Source organism: Podarcis raffonei, chromosome 5 (assembly GCF_027172205.1).
Source record: "Podarcis raffonei isolate rPodRaf1 chromosome 5, rPodRaf1.pri, whole genome shotgun sequence".
NCBI classification, from domain to species: domain Eukaryota; kingdom Metazoa; phylum Chordata; class Lepidosauria; order Squamata; family Lacertidae; genus Podarcis; species Podarcis raffonei.
The window spans coordinates 33,040,044-33,060,237 of NC_070606.1; the positions used below are offsets into that span (position 1 = coordinate 33,040,044).

The 20,194-nt window shown below is 43.6% G+C and overlaps 1 protein-coding gene across 3 annotated transcripts in view; it reads left to right on the forward strand.

The window, feature by feature from the left end:
• Positions 1–20,194, forward strand: part of LRRC20 (leucine rich repeat containing 20) — a 70,916-nt gene that overhangs the window by 15,592 nt on the left and 35,130 nt on the right. For 2 of the 3 annotated variants that reach the window (XM_053388530.1, XM_053388531.1), the window contains exon 4: positions 15,568–15,735. In XM_053388530.1, coding sequence (XP_053244505.1) covers positions 15,568–15,735 — 168 coding nt within the window. Of the gene's footprint in view, positions 1–15,567; positions 15,736–18,505; positions 18,702–20,194 lie in introns of those variants that run through there. The other variant, XM_053388532.1, reaches the window with a different exon arrangement.

A 20,194-nucleotide genomic window follows, 5' to 3' on the forward strand; every position in this document is an offset into this window, starting at 1 on the left:
GTGTATAAATAAAATAAGCATTAGTGAAAAATGACGCATCTAGATGGCGAAAGTAATGAAACTTGAAGTCCTTGATGTAATTTAATAGGGACATGAAAAAGCAAACAACCCACACATGTTGATAAATGGACCCTAGCAGACACAGGGTGATTGAATAGCTGAGTTAATGATAGCTAGAGGCTTGAAATCAGTGGGGAGGTAATATATTTTAGCAGTTGTAGCAAAAGCTTTGTAAGGTTGGGTGAAAATTAGCTGTGGGAAATGCTAATGTCCCTCTACCTGGTGTAACCTAAGTGGTGACGTTCATCACTTGTTACCTAAATGGTACCCACATTGTGGTCTGTGGAGTTGTCTTAGAGATGTTGAAAGTAATGCTTGATGATGCTATTCTACAAATACTGGGTGAGGTCAAGAGCCAGCTTAGCCCAAGGAGGTCTCTGCGCACACCATAAGGCTTCTTCCCTTCCCTTTGAGCCCCTCAAGTCTGCTTTGAGGGTTAGGGGGCCCTCTGGAGAAGATTTGGGGTGCATAGGCAGCGGGGCAAGGAGGAAAACCAGAAACCCTGTTGTTCAAGTGAGTTCCCATTGTGCTAGCAGCCAATCACCGTTGGATGTTGCCAGTTGAGGATTGGAGTAGTGTAATGGCTTAAGAGTGTGATCTGCAACACATGCAGGGAAAGATTTCAATGAAAAGCAACCTCATGAAGAAGCAATGGTGAGTGCAGGGGCCGTAGAGATGCTTGCTTCTTTCTTCATCCACTCATATTTTCACCTTCCAATCTGCTTCCCCCACCCACCTGCAGGATTCTAAATGCATTTCCACCCTGGCAAACATTCTCTTCTCCCTCTTCTGATGCAGCTAGGTGTAATGGCTGCTGGTGGAGACTGCTCAGGGAGACATGGGAGTTGGAACTCGCAGTTTAAAATGCATAAACCTGGCAGGATAGCGAGTAGGACTCTCAGTTGTCCTGAGCTTGCCACCAGTTCTTGGGGAACTTCTGCCTAAAGCATTTTGGGCTTTTAAGCCTTTTCAGAAAGCAGCATGCTTTTAAACAAAATATTTTAGGAATTACAAACGCTCCGGCAGACAGAATCATTTCAATAGCTCTGGAGTCAGAACAGAATGCATCATTTTATTGGAAACTAGACCTCTTATGCTTGAGGGAGCCAGTCAGTATTTCCAAACAACATGATACTTATTGGCACTGTGTTCTTTTTGCCTCTTTCTGCGGAGACTTACTATGCCTGTTGGTTGTGTATTGTAGGGAACCTGCTGAGAGAGACTGATAGGCAAATAACTACTACCCATTCATTCGATGGAAAGGGGTGTGTTTTCAGGGGCTGGGAAGGGCAGATAACTGTTCCAGTCTGTTTATGAAAGCATTGGTAATTCAATTAATGGAGAAGATTAATGAGTGTTAATCTGTAAGCAGGCTAACTTAAACTGGCCTATCATTTTGTGTTTACACAGTAGCTACCATTATTTATGCGCAGAGTGCTCTTTTGTGTATCAGTTTGGGAGAAGTGAAAGATGTTAGCAGCATGCTCTAATTCATAGATGAGGCAGGAGGCGGAACAGGATAGTGTTAGGGGATGATTATTTGGAGTTTGGAAGCCCTTTCCGTATCTTTGGAATGGCCTAATCCCAGGGGTGGGTAAAAGGTAGAGCAGGATCTGCTGATGGGTCTCTGGCTGGTTTGCAGCAGCTCAGCAAGGAATTCTGATACCCAGTTAACAGCAGCAGCAGAACTATTTCCCCCACCTAGGCTGCTGAAATGCAGTGAGTGGGTGGGTGGACCTAACAAGGAATGGACTTCTGGGTGCAAGGGCTACGAGCTCACTCCATTCAGTTCTGGTTCTGAAAAGAAATTCCTGGGTTCAGAATGTGCTCAGATGCACTCTGTTATTTAATTCTAACTCTATCTCATTTGCATTTGGTTTTGGCTGGTCCTTCTTGGGTTTCCAGTAAAAAAACATAAAGTAGATCTGGTAAGCCTGAAGTCTGCCTATCCCTGGCATAAACTCTCAAAAGTTGACGGCTTCCAGTGGGGTGCATATGTTAATCTGTTGCAGCAAAACCACCCACGGGTCATGAGCCACATTGGGGCACTTGCCTTATTTCTGTGAATGTAAGTTGTTTTTAAACTGTTTTCAATATTGTGTTCTAATTGTTGTAACCCGCCCTGGGGCCTTAGGGTGAGGGGCAGGTGAATATCGTCATCAAAATCATCATGGTAAATTCTTAGCAGATTTAGAACAGGAACTTACTTCATCTGTTGCATAAAGTGCCCTTGGCACGGAAGATGGAAAGTTATAAACAGTGGGGCCAAATCATTAGACTGCAAAAAGCACAGCCTGTAACCATTCCTTGTAAAGTTTAAGATAAGCACAGTGACCCCTTGCGACAGCAGTTATTGGTGATAGCACAACCAGCTTACCTTTGACCCTGTACTGTGGAACAGGAAACCATTGTCTGAATTGAAGCCCAAAAGAATACCACAAAATTTCTAGTGTGAGCCAGGTCTTTGTCTCCCCACCCCTTGTGGGCCACATTTGACAGAGGCTGCACATTTGACAGCCCTGCACTGCTCTTTAAAGCGCCTGTTAACATAATAATAATAATAATAATAATAATAATAATAATAATAATAATAAATTTATTTGTACCCTGCCCATCTGGCTGGGTTTCCCCAGCCACTCTGGGCAGCTTCCAACAAAGATTAAAAATACATTTAAAAGTTTCAATGAGCAAAGTGGGGCTGTTTGCAAAAGCACTTTCAAACAACCCTACAGTTCACTTTGAAGCAGCACCCCGCAGAACTGAAGTCTCCTCTCAACAGCTGTGAACGGAGACTTCAGTCCTGTTCCCTATCTTTGAAACATTTTCTGACAGCTGCACTGTTTCATCATACATGTATATATGATGCAGGAGATCTGTGATCAAATCTCTGTTGCTCATAAAGCCCAACGTCAAAGACCTGGTGAGGCTGCTGAAGACTTCCCCCTCCCCTTACACCTCTCTCACACACACACTTTTTCTTCGGTGTAGGAATACCATGTTTGCCGGAGTTACCAACTGTTTGTGGCCCAGGCTGGAGAAACTATTGTGAGCAGCACACAAACACAATGCAATCAAGCACACATCGCAACCTACCTTATGGGCTATGACAGAATTCTTCTTCCAGTTCTAATCATAGCTGTCAACCTTCCCTTTTTTTGCGGGAAATTCCTTTATTCCAGCGCCGTTTCCCACTGCTTCCCGCTGCTATCCCGGATTGTTAGATATCCTGTAGACTGTCCCCGGGATAGGTGAGGCTGCTGATCACTTATTTTCAAATCTGCCTCTTCTAAATCCAGCTTGCACTTCTGGGAGTTCTTGGTCCACATACTGCTTGAGCCTACCTTGTAGAATTTTAAGCATAAACTTGGATTACTGTGATGTTAAAAGGTCTGCCTTGGATTCGTATCAAGATCATTCTATCATTTTTGAGATTGCATCCCAGTACAGCTTTCGCCACTCTTTTGTTGAGTATGAGGGCCACTCCATTTCTTTTACGGGATTCTTGCCCACAGTAGTAGATATGATGGTCATCCAAACTGAATTCGCCCATTCCCGTCCATTTTAGTTCACTGATGCCCAGGATGTCAATATTTATTCTTGCCATCTCATTTTTGACCACATCCAACTTACCCAGGTTCATGGTTCTTACATTCCAGGTTCCTATGCAATATTTTTCTTTACAGCATTGGACTTTCCTTTCGCTTCCAGGCATATCCGCAACTGAGTGACCTTTCGGCTTTGGCCCAGCCATTTCATCAGCTCTGAATCTACTTGTACTTGTCCTCCGCTCTTCCTCAGTAGCATGTTGGACACCTTCTGACCTGAGGGGCTCATCTTACAGCATCATAACTTTTATATGCCTGCTCTTTGTCCATGGAATTTTCTTGGCAGGGATACTGGAGTGGCTTGCCAGTTCCTGCTCCAGGTGGATCACATTTGGTCAAAACTCTCCACTATGACTTGTCCATCTTGGGTGCCCTTCTCGGCATCCAAGTTCATAGCTTCTCTGAGTTATTCAAGCCTCTTCACCACGGCAAGGCAGTGATCCATGAAGGGCAATCTTTAGGCAATCTTTATTTTGCCTCTGAGTCTGCTGTTAGCCCTTTGGGGAAAAGACAGGCAGGACTAGTAGCAGACTTTGTGCATTAGACCAGGAAAGGTACATGGGGAGAAAGGGCAAAATTAGCAGTCCCCTGCAACTGTTGTGAATTTAGGAAAAAGCTGCTGAGACACCAAAGCACACACACCGCCCATGTAATGTTTAGCTTGGCCCTGAGGTTTGCTGTCCAAACCAAAGTTTGTAAAGTACAAAAGCAAAGTGAAAAACAGCCCAGTTATATTCAGCTGTTAAGGCAAGGAGTCAATGAGGAAAGAGGTTGGATGCCTACTTTCAACTTCTGTGATTAAGGGGAAGTCAGACAGTTTCCCTGCTGGGCCCCTGTAATTAACTGTAAGTACCTGAAACAAATTACCTGGAGGCCAATGCAAGATGTTAATACACAAGCACTACTTTAATATCAGATAGTTTCTTCCATAATTTAAAAGCTATCCAGGGTAGAACTCTGCATAAGCTGGGGATTTGAAATGAGGATCTGTAAAGCTAATGCTGTCTTCGGTTTTTTGCTCAGAATTTCCTCCACTTCTTTCGTTACCCTTTCCGTGCTTCTAAACCAAACAGGGTAGTGTTCCTTCCCAAATGAGGTTTCCCCAACAGACCCAGAGCTGGATTTAGTTTGTCAACTTTCAAGATTTACCTTTTGCTATCAGGATCTTACAACCACCCGGATGGCTGATTCATTCAGCCATTCTCACGACCATTTTATTGGAAACCTGCATTTTTAAATTTCATTTTATTTTATAAGCAATACTCTTATTTTTCTTTCTCTGTATAAAACCATGCTGTTAAGTACCATACTATTCGCTCTATAAGACGTACTTTTTCCCCTCCAAAAATTAAGGGGAAATGTGTGTACACCGCCTCTCCTGGTATGCCCCACAGAGAAACTTACGGTCTTCAAATAAAAACATCTTGAAGGTCCCAGGCCACAGAGAAGTTAGGCTGGCCTCAACTAGAGCCAGGGCTTTTTCGGCTGTGGCTCCGACCTGGTGGAACACTCTGTCACAAGAGACTAGGGCCCTGCGGGACTTGACATCTTTCTGCAGGGCCTGCAAGACAGAGCTGTTCCGCCAGGCCTTTGGCCAGGGCACAGCCTGACTCCCTCCCTCGGCAATCTTCGCGGAGCTCTGGCCCAATGGTGGCCAGTGGCTTGAATTTAATTAATTTTATAATGAATGATTTTAGAGTGTTGTTTGTGTTGTACTTTTGTATTATTGTTGTATTATGTATTTTGTATTATTGTTGTTAGCCGCCCTGAGCCCGACTTCTGCTGGGGAGGGCGGGATATAAATAAAATTTATTATTATTATTATTATTATTATTATTGTTGTTGTTATTATTATTATTGTTATTATTGAGCAAATGCAGGCTCCATGGCTTCAGTGATAGCAACACGAAGCCTCCGAAGTGCAGTGGGAGCGCTCCCGCCGTGCTCCGGAGGCTTCAGGTTCCTTTCGCTGAAGCCTGGAGAGCAAGAGGAATCTCTGCGCAGTGCCCCTTCAGCGAAGCGGGAGGAGAAATGGAAGGGGCTCCGTTTCTCCTGCCGCTTCGCTGAAGGGGTGCTGTGCAGAGAGGGAGAGATTTTTTTTCTTGTTCTCTCCCTCTAAAACAAGGTGCGTCCTATGGTTGGGTGCGTCCTATAGAGCGAAAAATACGGTAATGTACTCTATGTTCTTCCCTATGTTCATTCCCCACCCCCATGGCTTCAAACTTTCTGGAGTTTTCTGATTCTGTCTACAATCTACCCTAGCCTTACCTACCCTACCCAATCTACCCTACCCTACATTTCAGGTGTGACACAGCCATTTTTGTTGAATGGTTTTCTGGTGGTGAGATAGCAGTGGTGGCACACAGTCTGTGTCTTCCCATGCCTAGTAAGGCTCCCAATTCCTCCTTCTGCAGAGAAGGTTGCTGGTGTTCCCACTCCGAGTTTGTCATTTACTTCACAATGAAATTAAATGTTGCTTCTGTATTGCCTTTTCAACAAATGAGAGCCGTGTGGGAAGCCGCTCCAAGGTACATCAGATATTGGAGAAGAGAAAAAAAACTAGACTCGATTTGCGATGGTGATAAATCCCGTATATATGTGGATTCTATTTGTTGTGGGGAGACATCAACCTTAATAACCGTTTCCAAACAATTTCAGTGTAATGGGATCCGATGACATGATGTGTGAGATGGATGTGTTCCTAGTTGCTGTTTTTGCGAGACACTTGTTGCGTGTTGTTGCTTGCTGTGCTACTTGCTCTGCTTGAGAGAGCACATCGTTTATATGGATACCATTCACTCCTGCTTAAGTTAATTACCAAGACCATGCTGGACAAAGAATGGATGTGTCAATCCATGGCTGCTTTGTTATTTATGCCTGGGTGCTTTCCCATCAGTGGGTTTTAATGCACATTAATGCAGGATTGGGTTGGACGATAACATATTAAAAGAAGTGAAAATGTGTTTTATGAAAGAAAGGGGAGTTTAAGGTAGAGGTCCATCTTGTCTCTAGGGTAGATTGTATCTTGAAAACTATGGGAGTCTGATGACAGTCAATGCAGCTCCTCGGAGTTTCTCACAATTAAACAGATGTCTTGGGGCTGCTTCAGACACTTTTCCTACACAGGAATGCATGGAGGTGATTGGTGTATGCTATCATTTGTGAAACTATTCTGTCTTGTGCTCTGCAGCTTTTAAATTGGTGCATGCAGCAAAGTGTACTTTGCACAACTGTTGAATAGCCCACAGCACAGTCCCCACCCCAATGCCCTGTATGCTGGCTCTGTGTGAAGCACCCTTAAAAGCAATGCCTTTGAGTGCAGTCCACAAGAGGGCAATATTGGTGTCTCCAGTACAAGCGATGAAAGAAACAGAAGCAGCTGTGAAGCCCAAAGGATTTTGGTGGCACTCCTTGAGAGATTTATCAAATCATTTGTCAAATCATCACCTCTGAATACCACTTGTTGGGAATTGTAGGTGGCGAGAACTGTGGTGCTGAAGTTCTGCTTGCGAGCACCCCATAGCCATTGGGTTGGCCGCTGTGAGAAAAGGATGCTGGACGAAATGGGCCTTTGGCCTGATCCACCAAGATCTTCTTCTGTTCTCATCCGCTCTGGGATGTTTTTCCTCTGAAGAAGAGAAGATTCAAAGCATGCCACATAAAATGCAGACGGTAACTGCATTTCCCAGTTCTCAAAATCAACGAACGGTGAGGTCAACCTGCGTCTTGATTATGCCACTTCCAATTCAAGATGGGGAGTTCACATGAAGATAAATTCCCCAATTAAAAACAAAAGAACATCCTTACAAAATGGAAATATAACATGTTGGGGAGAAGGCTAGCTTAGAACCCATCTCCTTTATATCTTCTTATTTACGTGCACATTGTTGGTGGGGTAGCGGTGGAAGAAGGGGCTACTCCATCATGTGAGTGAGTCCCCTTTTAGTAGTCTGAAGTCTAACAGTCTACTAGGCACAAGGTTATCTCCCTAGCCGCTTCGTGAGCACTACAGCTATCAATGGCCTTCTTCAGGTTGCTTTTTTTGTTTTTGTTTGGTGTATTCCATCTGTTAACATTTTCCAGTAGATTCTTTTCAATCCATCAAGGTTAACAATGCATACAGTCCTCTGAGTTCGTACAGGACTCTTTTCGCTCTGGATTCTCCCACCACAAGCACATGCAAGGAAATTATTTGGCTTGTGCTGCGAGGTAATGGAGAGAGATCTAGAATTTTGCTCCCAGTGGCAGCTCAGCTGAAGTGGGTACCACTTAATTTTCTGTTGAATTGCTGTGTAGGAGTAGTTCTATTTCTGTAAGCCACTCGGAGCACTTGGCTTGGGCAGAAGAGGCAGGAGATGAATGGTGATATATTTATAAAGAAATACATTTAAAACCACAGACACGTGCTGGAACATGATGTGTTCATAATCTCTCTGCTGATTAAGAACAATGGATTAAAAAAAAATCTATTATTTATACAGAAGGAAAAACCAGAACCTAGATATGTTGTGTGCTGGGCTTTTATTTTAACATGTCTGTCTCTCTGATTGAACTCTAGATCAGCCTTCCTCAACCTGGTTCCCTCCAGATGTCTTGCATTGCAACTTGCATCATCCCTGACCGTTGGCCATGCTGGCTGGCACTCTTGGGAGATGTGGTCCAAAATGTGCGGAGGACACCAGGTTGGGGAAGGGTGCTGTAGATGTTCCTTAGAAATCAGATTGCCCTGGGAGGAGGAGCTTCATTTGATTCTAGAACCACTTTGTAACATCAAATTCTATATCCAGGATCATGCTGATGTAATTCTACTGCAAGCATTCATCATCATGAGAGACAAGATGGTGTTATAATCTCTGATGTAGTTAAATTTTCATGCTCTGTGCCAGAACATGAAAGGTACCCACATAGATTATGGAACACAGTTTCAGTAAATAGCATTCTTCTTCATTCAGATCAACAAAGACGTAATCTTTGATCCACTTCCTTGTCACAGTAAAATTGTTCCAGCACGGGGAGATAAATTCATTAGCAAATTGGTGGATTTGCTGGTGATATCTCGTTTAGCCTTTATCTTTGGCAACAAATATATTCGCCTTGACATCAAAGGCATCCAGTCTGTGCAAAACTTTCTTACATAAAAGAAAATTGCAAAGGAATGGGGAAGCTGATCCTCTGTCAAACTGTGCAGAACTTCTTTAATTTCTTACCTTTTCAAAGCCCAAGAGTGTACTTCTGCTTGTGAATTTTGATCATCTCTGAGACTCTAGGCTTTTTACTGTCTGCTTTTTGTTCTAGCCCAATACCTTGAAAGTGGAATTGAATGTAAGAGTGTGTAGCGAATTGGCAAACAGCAAAAAGCTCAGCCTATACAAACTACGGAGCTTCTCCAAACTTGGGGCTCTGCATCCTCAATTCCCAGTACAGTCAGTGTTGTCTTCAATGGCATTTACCACCATATGGCAATTGGTTCCCTGGAGGTGATAGAAACTCAGCATGCTTCTGTTCAAATATCATACTGACAGTCAAATATTATGTTAGTTAGGGCATTTTTTATTATTTTAAGATACACAGAACTGTTCCTCAGTATGCATGCTCTCCTGATTAGCTAGTATTTAATCCACTGGGAAAAGTAAGAAATCAAGTCGTCATCATCATCATCTTTGTACCCCATCCATCTGGGCGGCTTCTAACAAATATAAAAGCCTAATAAAACATCAAACATTAAAAATTTCCCTATACAGGGCTACCTTCAGATGTCTTCTAGAAGTTGCATAGTTATTCTTTCCACAGGGCGGGTGCCACTACTGGGAAGGCCCTCTGCCTGGATCCCTGTAAGAGGCAGGTTCAGGGGCAGGGCCCCACTTCCCTGAATGGAGTAGCCTCCACTGGGTTCCAGTGGAGGAAGCCATGGCTGTTTAATGTGGTATGATCCTGCTCTAACTGTCAGTGCAGATGGGCCTAAGTGGTTTATGGCTTCACATATTGGATAGTGCACCACTTTGGGGTCATTTGGATATGAAGCATACGGATTTTGAAGCACTCACATTTTGCTTGCAGGCTTGACCCTTGGTCTCATCCAATATCCTTTTTCCCTTGCACACTGTTGACAATAACAGTGCAGCCATCTCTCATAAGTCCTAAAATTTTGGTGCAGACAAAAGTAAATATATTGGCAAATTGTAAGGCTATAGGTGCTTTCAGTGCTGAAACTTATTTCATGAGTTCATGGTTTTAAAACCAATGTAGTGTGTGCACACTCAGAGGATGACCTCCAAACCATCCTAAATATCTTCACGGAAGCTTACGAAAAGCTTGGCCTATCGCTAAACACCCAAAAAACCAAAGTGCTGCACCAGCAAGTACGAAACAACCCCTCTGCAGCGCCACAAATCCAACTGAACTGTGTAACGCTGGAAAATGTCAACCACTTTTCCTATCTGGGCAGTTATCTTTCCACAAGGGCCGACATTGATGCCGAAATCCAGCATTGCCTGAGCTCTGCAAGTGCAGCTTTCTCCTGATAGAAGTGCAGAGTGTTTGAGGACCGGGACATCCACAGGCAAACCAAAATGCTTGTTTACAAAGCTACTGTACTACCAACCTTACTGTATGCTTGTGAAACATGGACCACTTATAAACACCATCAGCTCCTCGAAAGATTCCATCAACAGTGTCTCCAAAAAATTTTACACATCACTTGGGAAGACAGGCAAACTAATGCCAGTGTACTGGAAGAAGCAAAGATCACCAGTGTCAAAGCAATGATTCTTCAACATCAACTTCACTGGACTGCTCATGTTGTTTGAATGCCTGATGATCGTCTTCCAAAGCAACTACTCTATTCTGAACTTAAAAATGGAAAGCGTAATGCTGGTGGTCAATAAAAGAGGTTTAAAGACTCTCTCAAGGCAAATCTTTATAAATGTAGTATAAACACTGACAACTGGGAAACACTGGCCTGTGAGCGCTCCAATTGGAGAACAGTCTTTACCAAAGGTGTCATAGCTTTGAAGACACTTGAACTCAGGACAAAAGGGAGAAATGTGCTAAGAGGAAGGCACGTTTGGCAAACCCTCACTGTGATCAACTTCCGCTGGGAAACCTATGTCCCCACTGTGGAAGGACGTGTGGATCCTGAATTGGCCTCCACAGTCACCTACGGACTGACGGTTAACACCGTGTTTGTGGAAGACAATCTTACTTGGCTATGAATGATCGCCAAAGATGAAAACAGTCCTCCCTTACAAGATTTCACTCCTCACATTGATAATAATAATAATAATAATAATAATAATAATAATAATAATAATAATGCTTCATTTAAGAAAGGCATCATTTTTAAAAAAAACAAACATTAAGTTATAAAGCATGGGATTAGAACTACTTCCTTGGAGACAGACTGTTCCTTCAGCCTTCTGCTTGCTGAATAGCAGGTGGTGCAATTCATTATGGAAATGCACCCCAAAAGGCAATCATTATTTTTCATATTATCTCCGATAAGATCCCTGGCAGACAGGTTAACAGGTGGGGAGTGAAATAATTCAGAACCAAGCAAGGTAGGCTCAAATATGGGACATGTATAAAATATGTATGAAATGATTTTTTTTTTCATTTGCAGGTGAAAAACCGCTGACATTTCCCCTGTAATTTGAATAATGTGTACTGTATGCACTTTTGCTTTCCTCACTCCTGTTCATACATTTTTAACTCCTGCTGCACAAAGGAAAACTTTTGCTGTCTGGCCCTGCCAGCTGAACCTAAGAGTTCTGCTAACTATTCACACACAGTCATAGCAGCATCTTGGTGTAAGATGGGCCAAGGGGATGCCAGGGGCAAGATAAATGCCATAGCCAGAAATAATAAACTACAATGAACTTTTTGTGTCCAGCCCAACTGGTAACACTTTCTGTCGTGCAAACAAAATTGATCTGGTTCAGGGGTCAGCAGACTTTTTCAGCAGGGGGCCAGTCTACTGTCCCTCAGACCTTGTGGGGGACCAGACTATATTTTGGGGGAGGGGGAAATGAATGAATTCCTATGTCCCACAAATAACCTAGAGATGCATTTTAAATAAAAGCACACATTCTACTCATGTAAAAACACGCCGATTCCCAGACCATCTGCGGGCCGGATTTAGAAAGTGATTGGGCCGGATCCAGCCCCTGGGCCTTAGTTTGCCTACCCATGATCTGGTTGCTCTTGTAAAAAGCATCATTCACCTCGATGTATGATTTGTGGGGGTTTTGTTTTTCCATTGCTTATACTAATTCGTTGTAATCTTGCTCTGTGATGTGACGAAACCTTTCCAAGCGCCCACCAGACTGCAAAGGCTTATTGCCTGACTGCCTATCCTTGTCATTTATTGAGTGTCATGCACATTACAGCAGCTGGAGAGCTCTCAAAAGCAGACACCTCGCCTTGTGCTCCCAGCAAGGCGTCCATCTGCACCACAGGCAACATTGAGGGGGTAGTGTTTTCCTTGCTGGAGAGACAAGCAAATTGCTGCTCCTGCTCCTTCCTTTTTTGTTTGGCAGCGGCTTCCTCTTTCCACTTGCTGCTCACATAAGAAGGTGGCAGAGAATAGGCTGGGAAATGAATTGTAATTAGGTGTTCACAGCATCTCAAAAAGGCTATTGTGGAACCGGAAAAGCCCAATCAAAATGATCAAAAGCTGCAGCAGCTCTGTAATGAAGAAAGGTTACAACATTTGGGGCTTAAAAAAAGCTAATGGGGGGGGAATAAATTTCCATGGTGTGAAAAAGTAGAAAGTGTTTTTCTCCCTAATCCTAGAAGCCGGGGTCATCCAATGAACTGGAGTAGTTAGCAATCCAGGATAGACAGAATTGTTTCACACAACATGTAGCTGAACAGTGGAATTGGCTGCCCTAAATTGTGGTCACGGCAGCCGACTTAGCGTGAAAGGGGATTAGAGAGATTTCTAGAGACTAAGACTGTCCCCATGGCTACAGAACCCAGGCACAGGCAAAGTTGGCCCTCCAGATGTTTTGGGACTACAAGTCCCATCATCCCTGACCACTGGTCCCATTAGCTAGGGATCATGGGAGTTGTAGTCCCAAAACATCTGGAGGGCCGAGTTTGCCTATGCCTGACATAGCCTCTAGGGCAGAGTTTCTCAGACTTGGGTCCCCAGCTGTTGTTGGACTACAACTCCCATCATCCCTGACCACTGGTCCTGCTAGCTAGGGATGACGGGAGTTGTAGTCCAGCAACAGCTGGGGACCCAAATTTGCAACCAACTGCTCTAGGGTCGAGAGGCAATACTCTGTTGGATACCATTTGCTGGAGGACATCTGCAGAAGGTCGTCCTCGTGTCCTCCTTTTGGGCTTCTCCTTAGGCACCTGATTGGGGATTCTAGACTAGATAGGCCTTTGCTCTGATTCAGCAGAGCTGTTATGCTGTTGTTTGACTTTAAAGAAGTTGTAATCAAAGTTGGCACATTGAAGGATGTCTCAGATAGGAGAAGTAGCACCTGTCTTTGGGACAGGATAAGAATTCCATTCTTCAGACAAGGAGCTTGGCAGAGGCTGCTAGGGCTTTATTCAACTTCAGCCGTCTCTGGAGCAACTTGCTTACAAGGAGTTGTGATAATACAGTGCCTGCCCAATTTGTTGGGTTCAGTTTGTGCATTTTACAGTGGTGCCTCGTGTTACAGACGCTTCAAATTACATACTCCACTAACCCAGAAATAGTACCTCGGGTTAAGAACTTTGCTTCAGGATGAGAACAGAAATCGGGCAGCAGCGATGCGGCGGCAGCAGGAGGCCCCATTAGCTAAAGTGGTACCTCAGGTTAAGAACAGTTTCAGGTTAAGAACAGACCTCCAGAACGAATTAAGTTCTTAAACCAAGGTACCGCTGTATTTGTTTTTAGTTCTTACTGCTATGTAAACTGCTTTAATGCTAAGAAAAGCATGATGAAAATACCTTTTAAATATATGGCACAACATCACACAGCAAGGAACACTTGCTTTGTTTCTGTTTTTGAGTGTAAAGTTTTCCTCTTGCCCTAAAATGGGACAATGTGGATTTCTTCATATTATTAAAATGTTAAGAATAGCTGAAGCAGGTTCTCCATGATATGTTGCTTCAAAATCTGCCGCTTTCTAACTGTAGGATAGAAAGGGCCCCCTTCTCTGCTGTCGTCCTCTTTCTTTTAGCTAATTGTTCACAGGGGGGGAAATTTCAGCAGGCCCACACAGTGGGCAGGGATGGTACTGCCTGGTGAACTGTCTTCAAAGCCATGCTTAATAATGAATGCTTTTTGCATTGTATCAAAAGCACCGTATCTCTTCAAATTGGCCTGTAGAGATTTCTGTAGATTTCTCATTAGAGAGAATATTGAATGAAGGATCAAGTTATCTATCTAAAAAGTCAAGGTTTTGCTCAAGAAATTAGGAGTCTTGGAAATAGACCAAAATCCTGAAACTTTCCAACTACATATTGGACCCAAGTGAACCTTATATTAATTAAAACCCAAATTTTAGCATGTCTCTTTCTTCTATGCCACTCCTCCAATAACCTAAAGTGAAGGGGGGAAATGGAGTTCCATATGGAGAAATAAATACTGATCTCTTACAACATAAACCAGACATACACTGAGATCTCTTGCTCTGGAGATCTGTTCTGAGAGGAGTGGTTATTAGCATGCTTTGCAGTCTCATCCCATTGTTTATGCAGTGCTTTGTTCAGGTGTTAAACCAGGCTGCCAGGCTGCCTTTTGAAGACCTCATGAAGACTCAGTTTGTGCAAAATAAAGCTGCCAGATTTTGACTGGACTAGCTTCCGACAACTGAGATGTGTGTTTTTAGGACCCACCATATTCATCTGAATAAAATCAGTTTAAATAAATTACAAGCCTGTTATATATATTGTTGTAACCTGTCCTGGGACCTTATGGTGAAAGGCAGGCAAGAAATCCAATTAGCGATGATGATGACGAATAAATAGTTTCACTGGATACCTGTTTTCTTATGAGCTCATTTCGAAATTCTGGCACTTACTTGAATCTAATGAACTGCCTTTTTGCATGCCATTCTGCTTGAGCTCTAAGATAATTCCTGAGGCCCCCCCCAGCCCCATCCATGGTGAGGCTTAGTCACCTAGATACAGAGGGGTTGTTTGTTCGCAGCATTGTGGAATGCCCTCTGTGGGAAGACTCTCACTATACCATCTTGTTGACTTTTTAGGTACCAGGGTAAAACTTTTTCCTTTGTCCCCTCAGTCATTTTAAGTATCAGTGTCTTGTCTTTCTTCTTCTGCTTGCTATTAATGTTCTGCATTTCAATCCCCTAGCTATAGTTTTAGTTTTTATAAACCATCCTTTAATTTATTCCAATGAATGGAAGTCTATTAAAAATATCTTAAATCAGAGACAGGGAACCTGTGGCCCTCAGGATGTTGTTGGGCAGCAACTCTCAGCATCCTTCACTGTTGGCCATGCTCGCAAGGGCTGATGGGAGTTGGAGTCCAAAAACATCTGAGAGGCCACAGCTGTTCCATCTGTGTCAGTCTGCAAAAAGAGGCATCTAGAATTCTGCAGAACAGCTGCATCCTCCCCACCCCCACCCCACCACGAAAGAAACCCAGCTTCAACCTTTACTTGAGAGTTTTAGATAGACAGAAACGTCTTCTCCACTTGCACATTCTCACAAATGTGTGAGAAATAAGCTTTCCACGTGTGAGTTAGATCACAGAAGCTGGCTTCTGCTGTCAGGCCTGTTTTGTTAGCAAGAGGCCAGCAAGCATTGACAACTCTCTTTCAATCTCTGTTTTGTTTTTTATTACTTGTCTTTATTTCACTGCCTGAAATAAAGGATGGTTTGGCCGAATGTCTTTCTGAATTGGCCAGGTTTTCATGATTTCTCACCCTGTCCAATTGCAGAACTTAATCTGGAAGGGAATTGTATCCACCGCCTGCCAGAAGAGGTCCGAACCCTGCTGCACCTGAGAGTCATCAACCTGTCTAGGAACAAATTTAGTCACTTTCCAGAACAGCTGACCTCTTTGCCAGCTCTTGAAACAATCAACCTAGAAGAGAATGAGATTGCAGGTAAGAGACTGCACTGTATCTGTGCATCCAAGGACTTCTCTGTTGCAACTGTGGAGTAGCGAAGATCTTGCATTAAAACTTACTCGGATGTTCAGTGCAACCTTGTATTTAAGCACTAGTCTGGTAGCCAGCCGTGAAGAGGAATTGCCTGCAAGCAATAGTATTACTGTTGCTATTATTGGTCTCCATTTCTTCCAAACTCTGCCATGAGCAACTTTTCATAATTAAGCAATTGTGTGAGTTTCATGGGACATCTCATCGCTTAAGAGAATGCTTCGCATTGAACTTCGCCTGCGATTGAAGGGTCTGTTCTTGCTAAGGAAACGGCACTTTTGCTCAGCAATAATATTCTCATCACTGTTTTTTTTCTAACCTGAAAGCATTAGAGCTACACTTTCAAAAAAGAAGTTATGCTATTTGCACTCATTAATACTGTATAAGTATTTCTCCTTTTACTTTTCTGTGCTGTTTCAGCTTTCCCCCCTTTTTTTGAAAACGATTCATAATCATTTTTTAAAATGAAAATTCCTTTGAAGAGCAAACTAAGTCTAAGAAATTGGACCCCCTCAGGTCACATGCTTCCCTTTGGAACCGAATAATGAGCAGAAGATGCTGCTCGTTTTTATTTTTCTGGAAGCGAGTCATCTTTTAGAAGACTTTTTTCCCCTTTGTCAGCCAGGTGTAAAAACTGTTCATTGCACCTGTACGTTTTCTACTGCACATATACTAAAATTGGAACATTGCACCTGTACGTTTTCTACTGTAGAACTAATAGGAGCTTCAGGATAGGTATAATGGGTGCATTTATGTAAGAGAAATGAACAGCTGCTCAGTTAAATTTGGAGGCCCTTGTGACTGCTCTTAGAATAATAATAATAATAATAATAATAATAATAATAATAATAATAATAATTTATTTATACCCCGCCCATCTGGCTAGGCTTCCCCAGCCACTCTGGGCGGCTTCTAAAAAAAATTAAAATACTATAATACATCAAACATTAAAAGCTTCCCTAAACAGGGCTGCCTTCAGATGTCTTCTAAAAGTCTGGTAGTTGTTTTTCTCTTTGACATCTGGTGGGAGGGCGTTCCACAGGGAGGGTGCCACTACCGAGAAGGCCCTCTGCCTGGTTCCCTGAAACTTGGCTTCTCGCAGTGAGGGAACCGCCAGAAGGCCCTCGGTGCTGGACCTCAGTGTCCGGGTAGAACAATGGGGGTGGAGACGCTCCTTCAGATAAAACTTAAAGAGATCTCCTACAGGTTGTTTGGTTAGATCCTGAGAAGATTTAGTGGAATACTAGAACTGGCAAGTCTAAATTGAGGCTATAATAATAATAATAAAGATGAAACAGAAAACTTAGATGATGTGATTGTTGCTTGCTGCCATACCAACTTTTCATGCTTTCTGCACATAATCATTGGATGGGAGGGGGGAGGAGGTTTTAGTTGTGTTCATCATATTAATTACTTATAAGCTTATGTCTAAGTATGAGGCTCTTATAAACTTGGGCTGCAGATCAGAGCACTCCCAGGAGCTTCTGTTGCAAGCCATCATTCAGCTGTGCCCTGCAGGGATGTTTAGCCTCAGTACCAAATTCAAGGATCTTGGATTTGGGTCCGGGGTGGGGAGCCTGTCCCGTGCATCCTTTAAAAAAATTCTGTCCATTCCAGGTAAAGCTTGCAAGAGCTACCTGACTACAAAGACAAGTACAGTGGTACCTCAGGTTACATACGCTTTAGGTTACATACACTTCAGGTTACAGACTCCGCTAACCCAGAAATATTGCCTCAGGTTAAGAACTTTGCTTCAGGATGAGAACAGAAATCGTGCTCCGGTGGTACGGCAGCAGCAGGAGGCCCCATTAGCTAAAGTGGTGCTTCAGGTTAAGAACAGTTTCAGGTTAAGAACGGACCTCCGGAACGAATTAAGTACTTAACCCGAGGTACCACTGTAGTACAATACAAACTCTTGGAAATATACACAAACTGCCCCCCTCCCCAATTTCCTCCATGGTCAAAGGAGCAGAAAAGATGAGGAGCCAGGCAGGAGCATCAGAACTGCTGCTGTAGTGCCCATCTTTGCTGTATGTTGAAGCTACATGATAGGAGGAGGAAATGCATAGAAACCTCTGCTGACTGAGAGGCAGGAAGGGGTTAAAGCTCCAAGCTGTTATATAGAGCTTCTTCATTACTGAAGCACCCACTCTTATTCTAGCTTCAAGCTCCAGGGCAAGGGAAACATTAGACATTTGCCAAGTGGGATGTTTTCCCACCCCCCTCTCCCCCAAGTACTTGCAAACATCCTCCAGCGTTTGTGAGTACTGGAAATAAATGCTTGCCTGGTTCTTGAACCAAACGCAGAGATGTCATTTGCATTCCTAGCTGGGATCTAGGATAGCTCACTGTGCCGTGCTATCACTACAGAGATAGACTTCGATTGATATACAAAGCCCCTGGATATTGGAATAGCTGCTTAGATAAACTGATGATTTCAGATGAATAACTTTATTGCACGTAAATTTTGTGTCGGTGGTGATCTACTCCTTCGGGTGTGGGTGGGCAGTGAAGCTTGACTTCCCCGTTCTCAGTTTGCCGAATGTTTTTATTTTATTTTGGAAGTATAAATTAATGAACTAATTAAATCTGAGTTGTTGTTTTTTTTAAAAAAAAAACCAAGGGAGAATGGGAGGAAATCATTTTTATTGAGCTCGACTGGCTGCTTGAGGTACACTTAGTTTTTTTCTGTGTTTTTTCACTCTTTTTTTTTTAGTTTCTAAACACGGACACGTCTTTAATATCACAAAACGAAATCAGCTGGCATCTCAAAATGCCAGAGAGAAGTGACAGGCAATTAATTCATAGATTAAAGGGAACAGGGACTTGTCAGTGTGAATTTGAAAATAAATTGGTCTGAGATGTAGCATAGGGAGCCTCATGGATGATCAATACCAAAATGTTTTATCTCCTGTTTTACTGATAACAGAAAAATATATATTGGCAAAGCTGTCTGTCAGGCTTGTATTGATAAAAATGGTCAGGAGGCAGTAAGAAACAATAAAAAAGTGTGTGTATGTGTGTACACGCACAATATAGCATCATTTTCAAGTCGTTTTTTGGTTGTGCAACATGACAATTGTAAGCATGAGGTATGAATTGGTATGCCCTAGTTAAAATCTCAGTTCATACATGAATTTACTGGGCAGCCTTTAGGCAAACCACTGTTTTTTCGACTTCCCACATGGCATGTTTGTGGATTAACACTGGCCTAACTTGAGCTTGTCTTACAGGCATCTGGTGACTTTTAAAGTCAGTGGGTGTGTGGATCATGTCCTTATACACCAGGAATGGGGAACTGGACCCAAGTCCCACAGTGACCTGCCCTTCAGCTGGCAACCTGTATGATGCCAGGTGTGGGACAGGTGGCTTGGCCAAAGCCCACTTAGGCGCCCAGGTTAGAGGTTCCCAACCCCATAATATAATGTAGTCACTAGTTGGCCCTTGTAGCTGCATGAAGTTGGGTGGTGGGGTTCTGTACCTGTTCCCTTCCTGCTGGAGAAAGTCAGTACAGTTATTGTCTAGCTTCCTGACTGGCATGTCCTCTAAGCTCCCAGAGCAGCCACTGCCTAGTCCTCGGGAAGGTTAGGAAGGCTGCAGGGCGGGGCTCAGTGATCTGTGCCATTGAAGAGCTGGGCTGTCCTGTCCTGTCCAATACCACTCCACAGCGAGACTTGGGTGCATCAGCAAGGTAAGCTGCCTTCTCTGGGGAGGGGAAGAAGTGCAGGCTTGCTCTTTGCATGCGGGATAAACTTGCAGCCCCTTCTGCCAGGGCAGCTGCCGCTTGGTCACTCCTGGCAAAGTCCATCTCTCTGCCTGGCTGCTACAGCGGCCATGAAATAAACTCAGTGGCTTCTGTGCCCAGGCTAGGTAGCTGGCTGGAGTTCGCAAATTAGGAAGTGACAAACTCCACACTTTCTCCACTCCAAAGAAGAAGAGGAAGGAACATTTGGGACACACAGCAGAGGAGGAAGAGGTGGCAGTGCGCTGCGGCAGGCGCATAGGGGCAGGCAGCAGGTGCACAGTGGTGGTGGAGGAGGAGGAGGCTGCAAGTGGCGCACTTCTTGGAGGCCCGATCTGCTGCCTCTCCCAGCTTTCCGGAACCTGCCGTCCTGAGGCCACTGCCTCGCCTTGCCTCATGGTTGAGCCAAGGGTTTCCATTCTGTGGTCCATGGCTCTACATTTTCCCTTTGGCCTCTTTTTATTGGTCCATCTCTGCAGGTGATCCTGACATGAGAAGCTGGTTTGACCTGTATATGAACAGGCCAAAGGCAGCCTCTGGCAGCCCACCGTTAGTATTCCAAGCATTGATTCAATTCTAATACTTAATAAAATCCAGGAATTGTGGGTGTCTTGCACCCACAAACCCTGGCTCCCACGATCTCCTAACAACAGTGATAAAAAG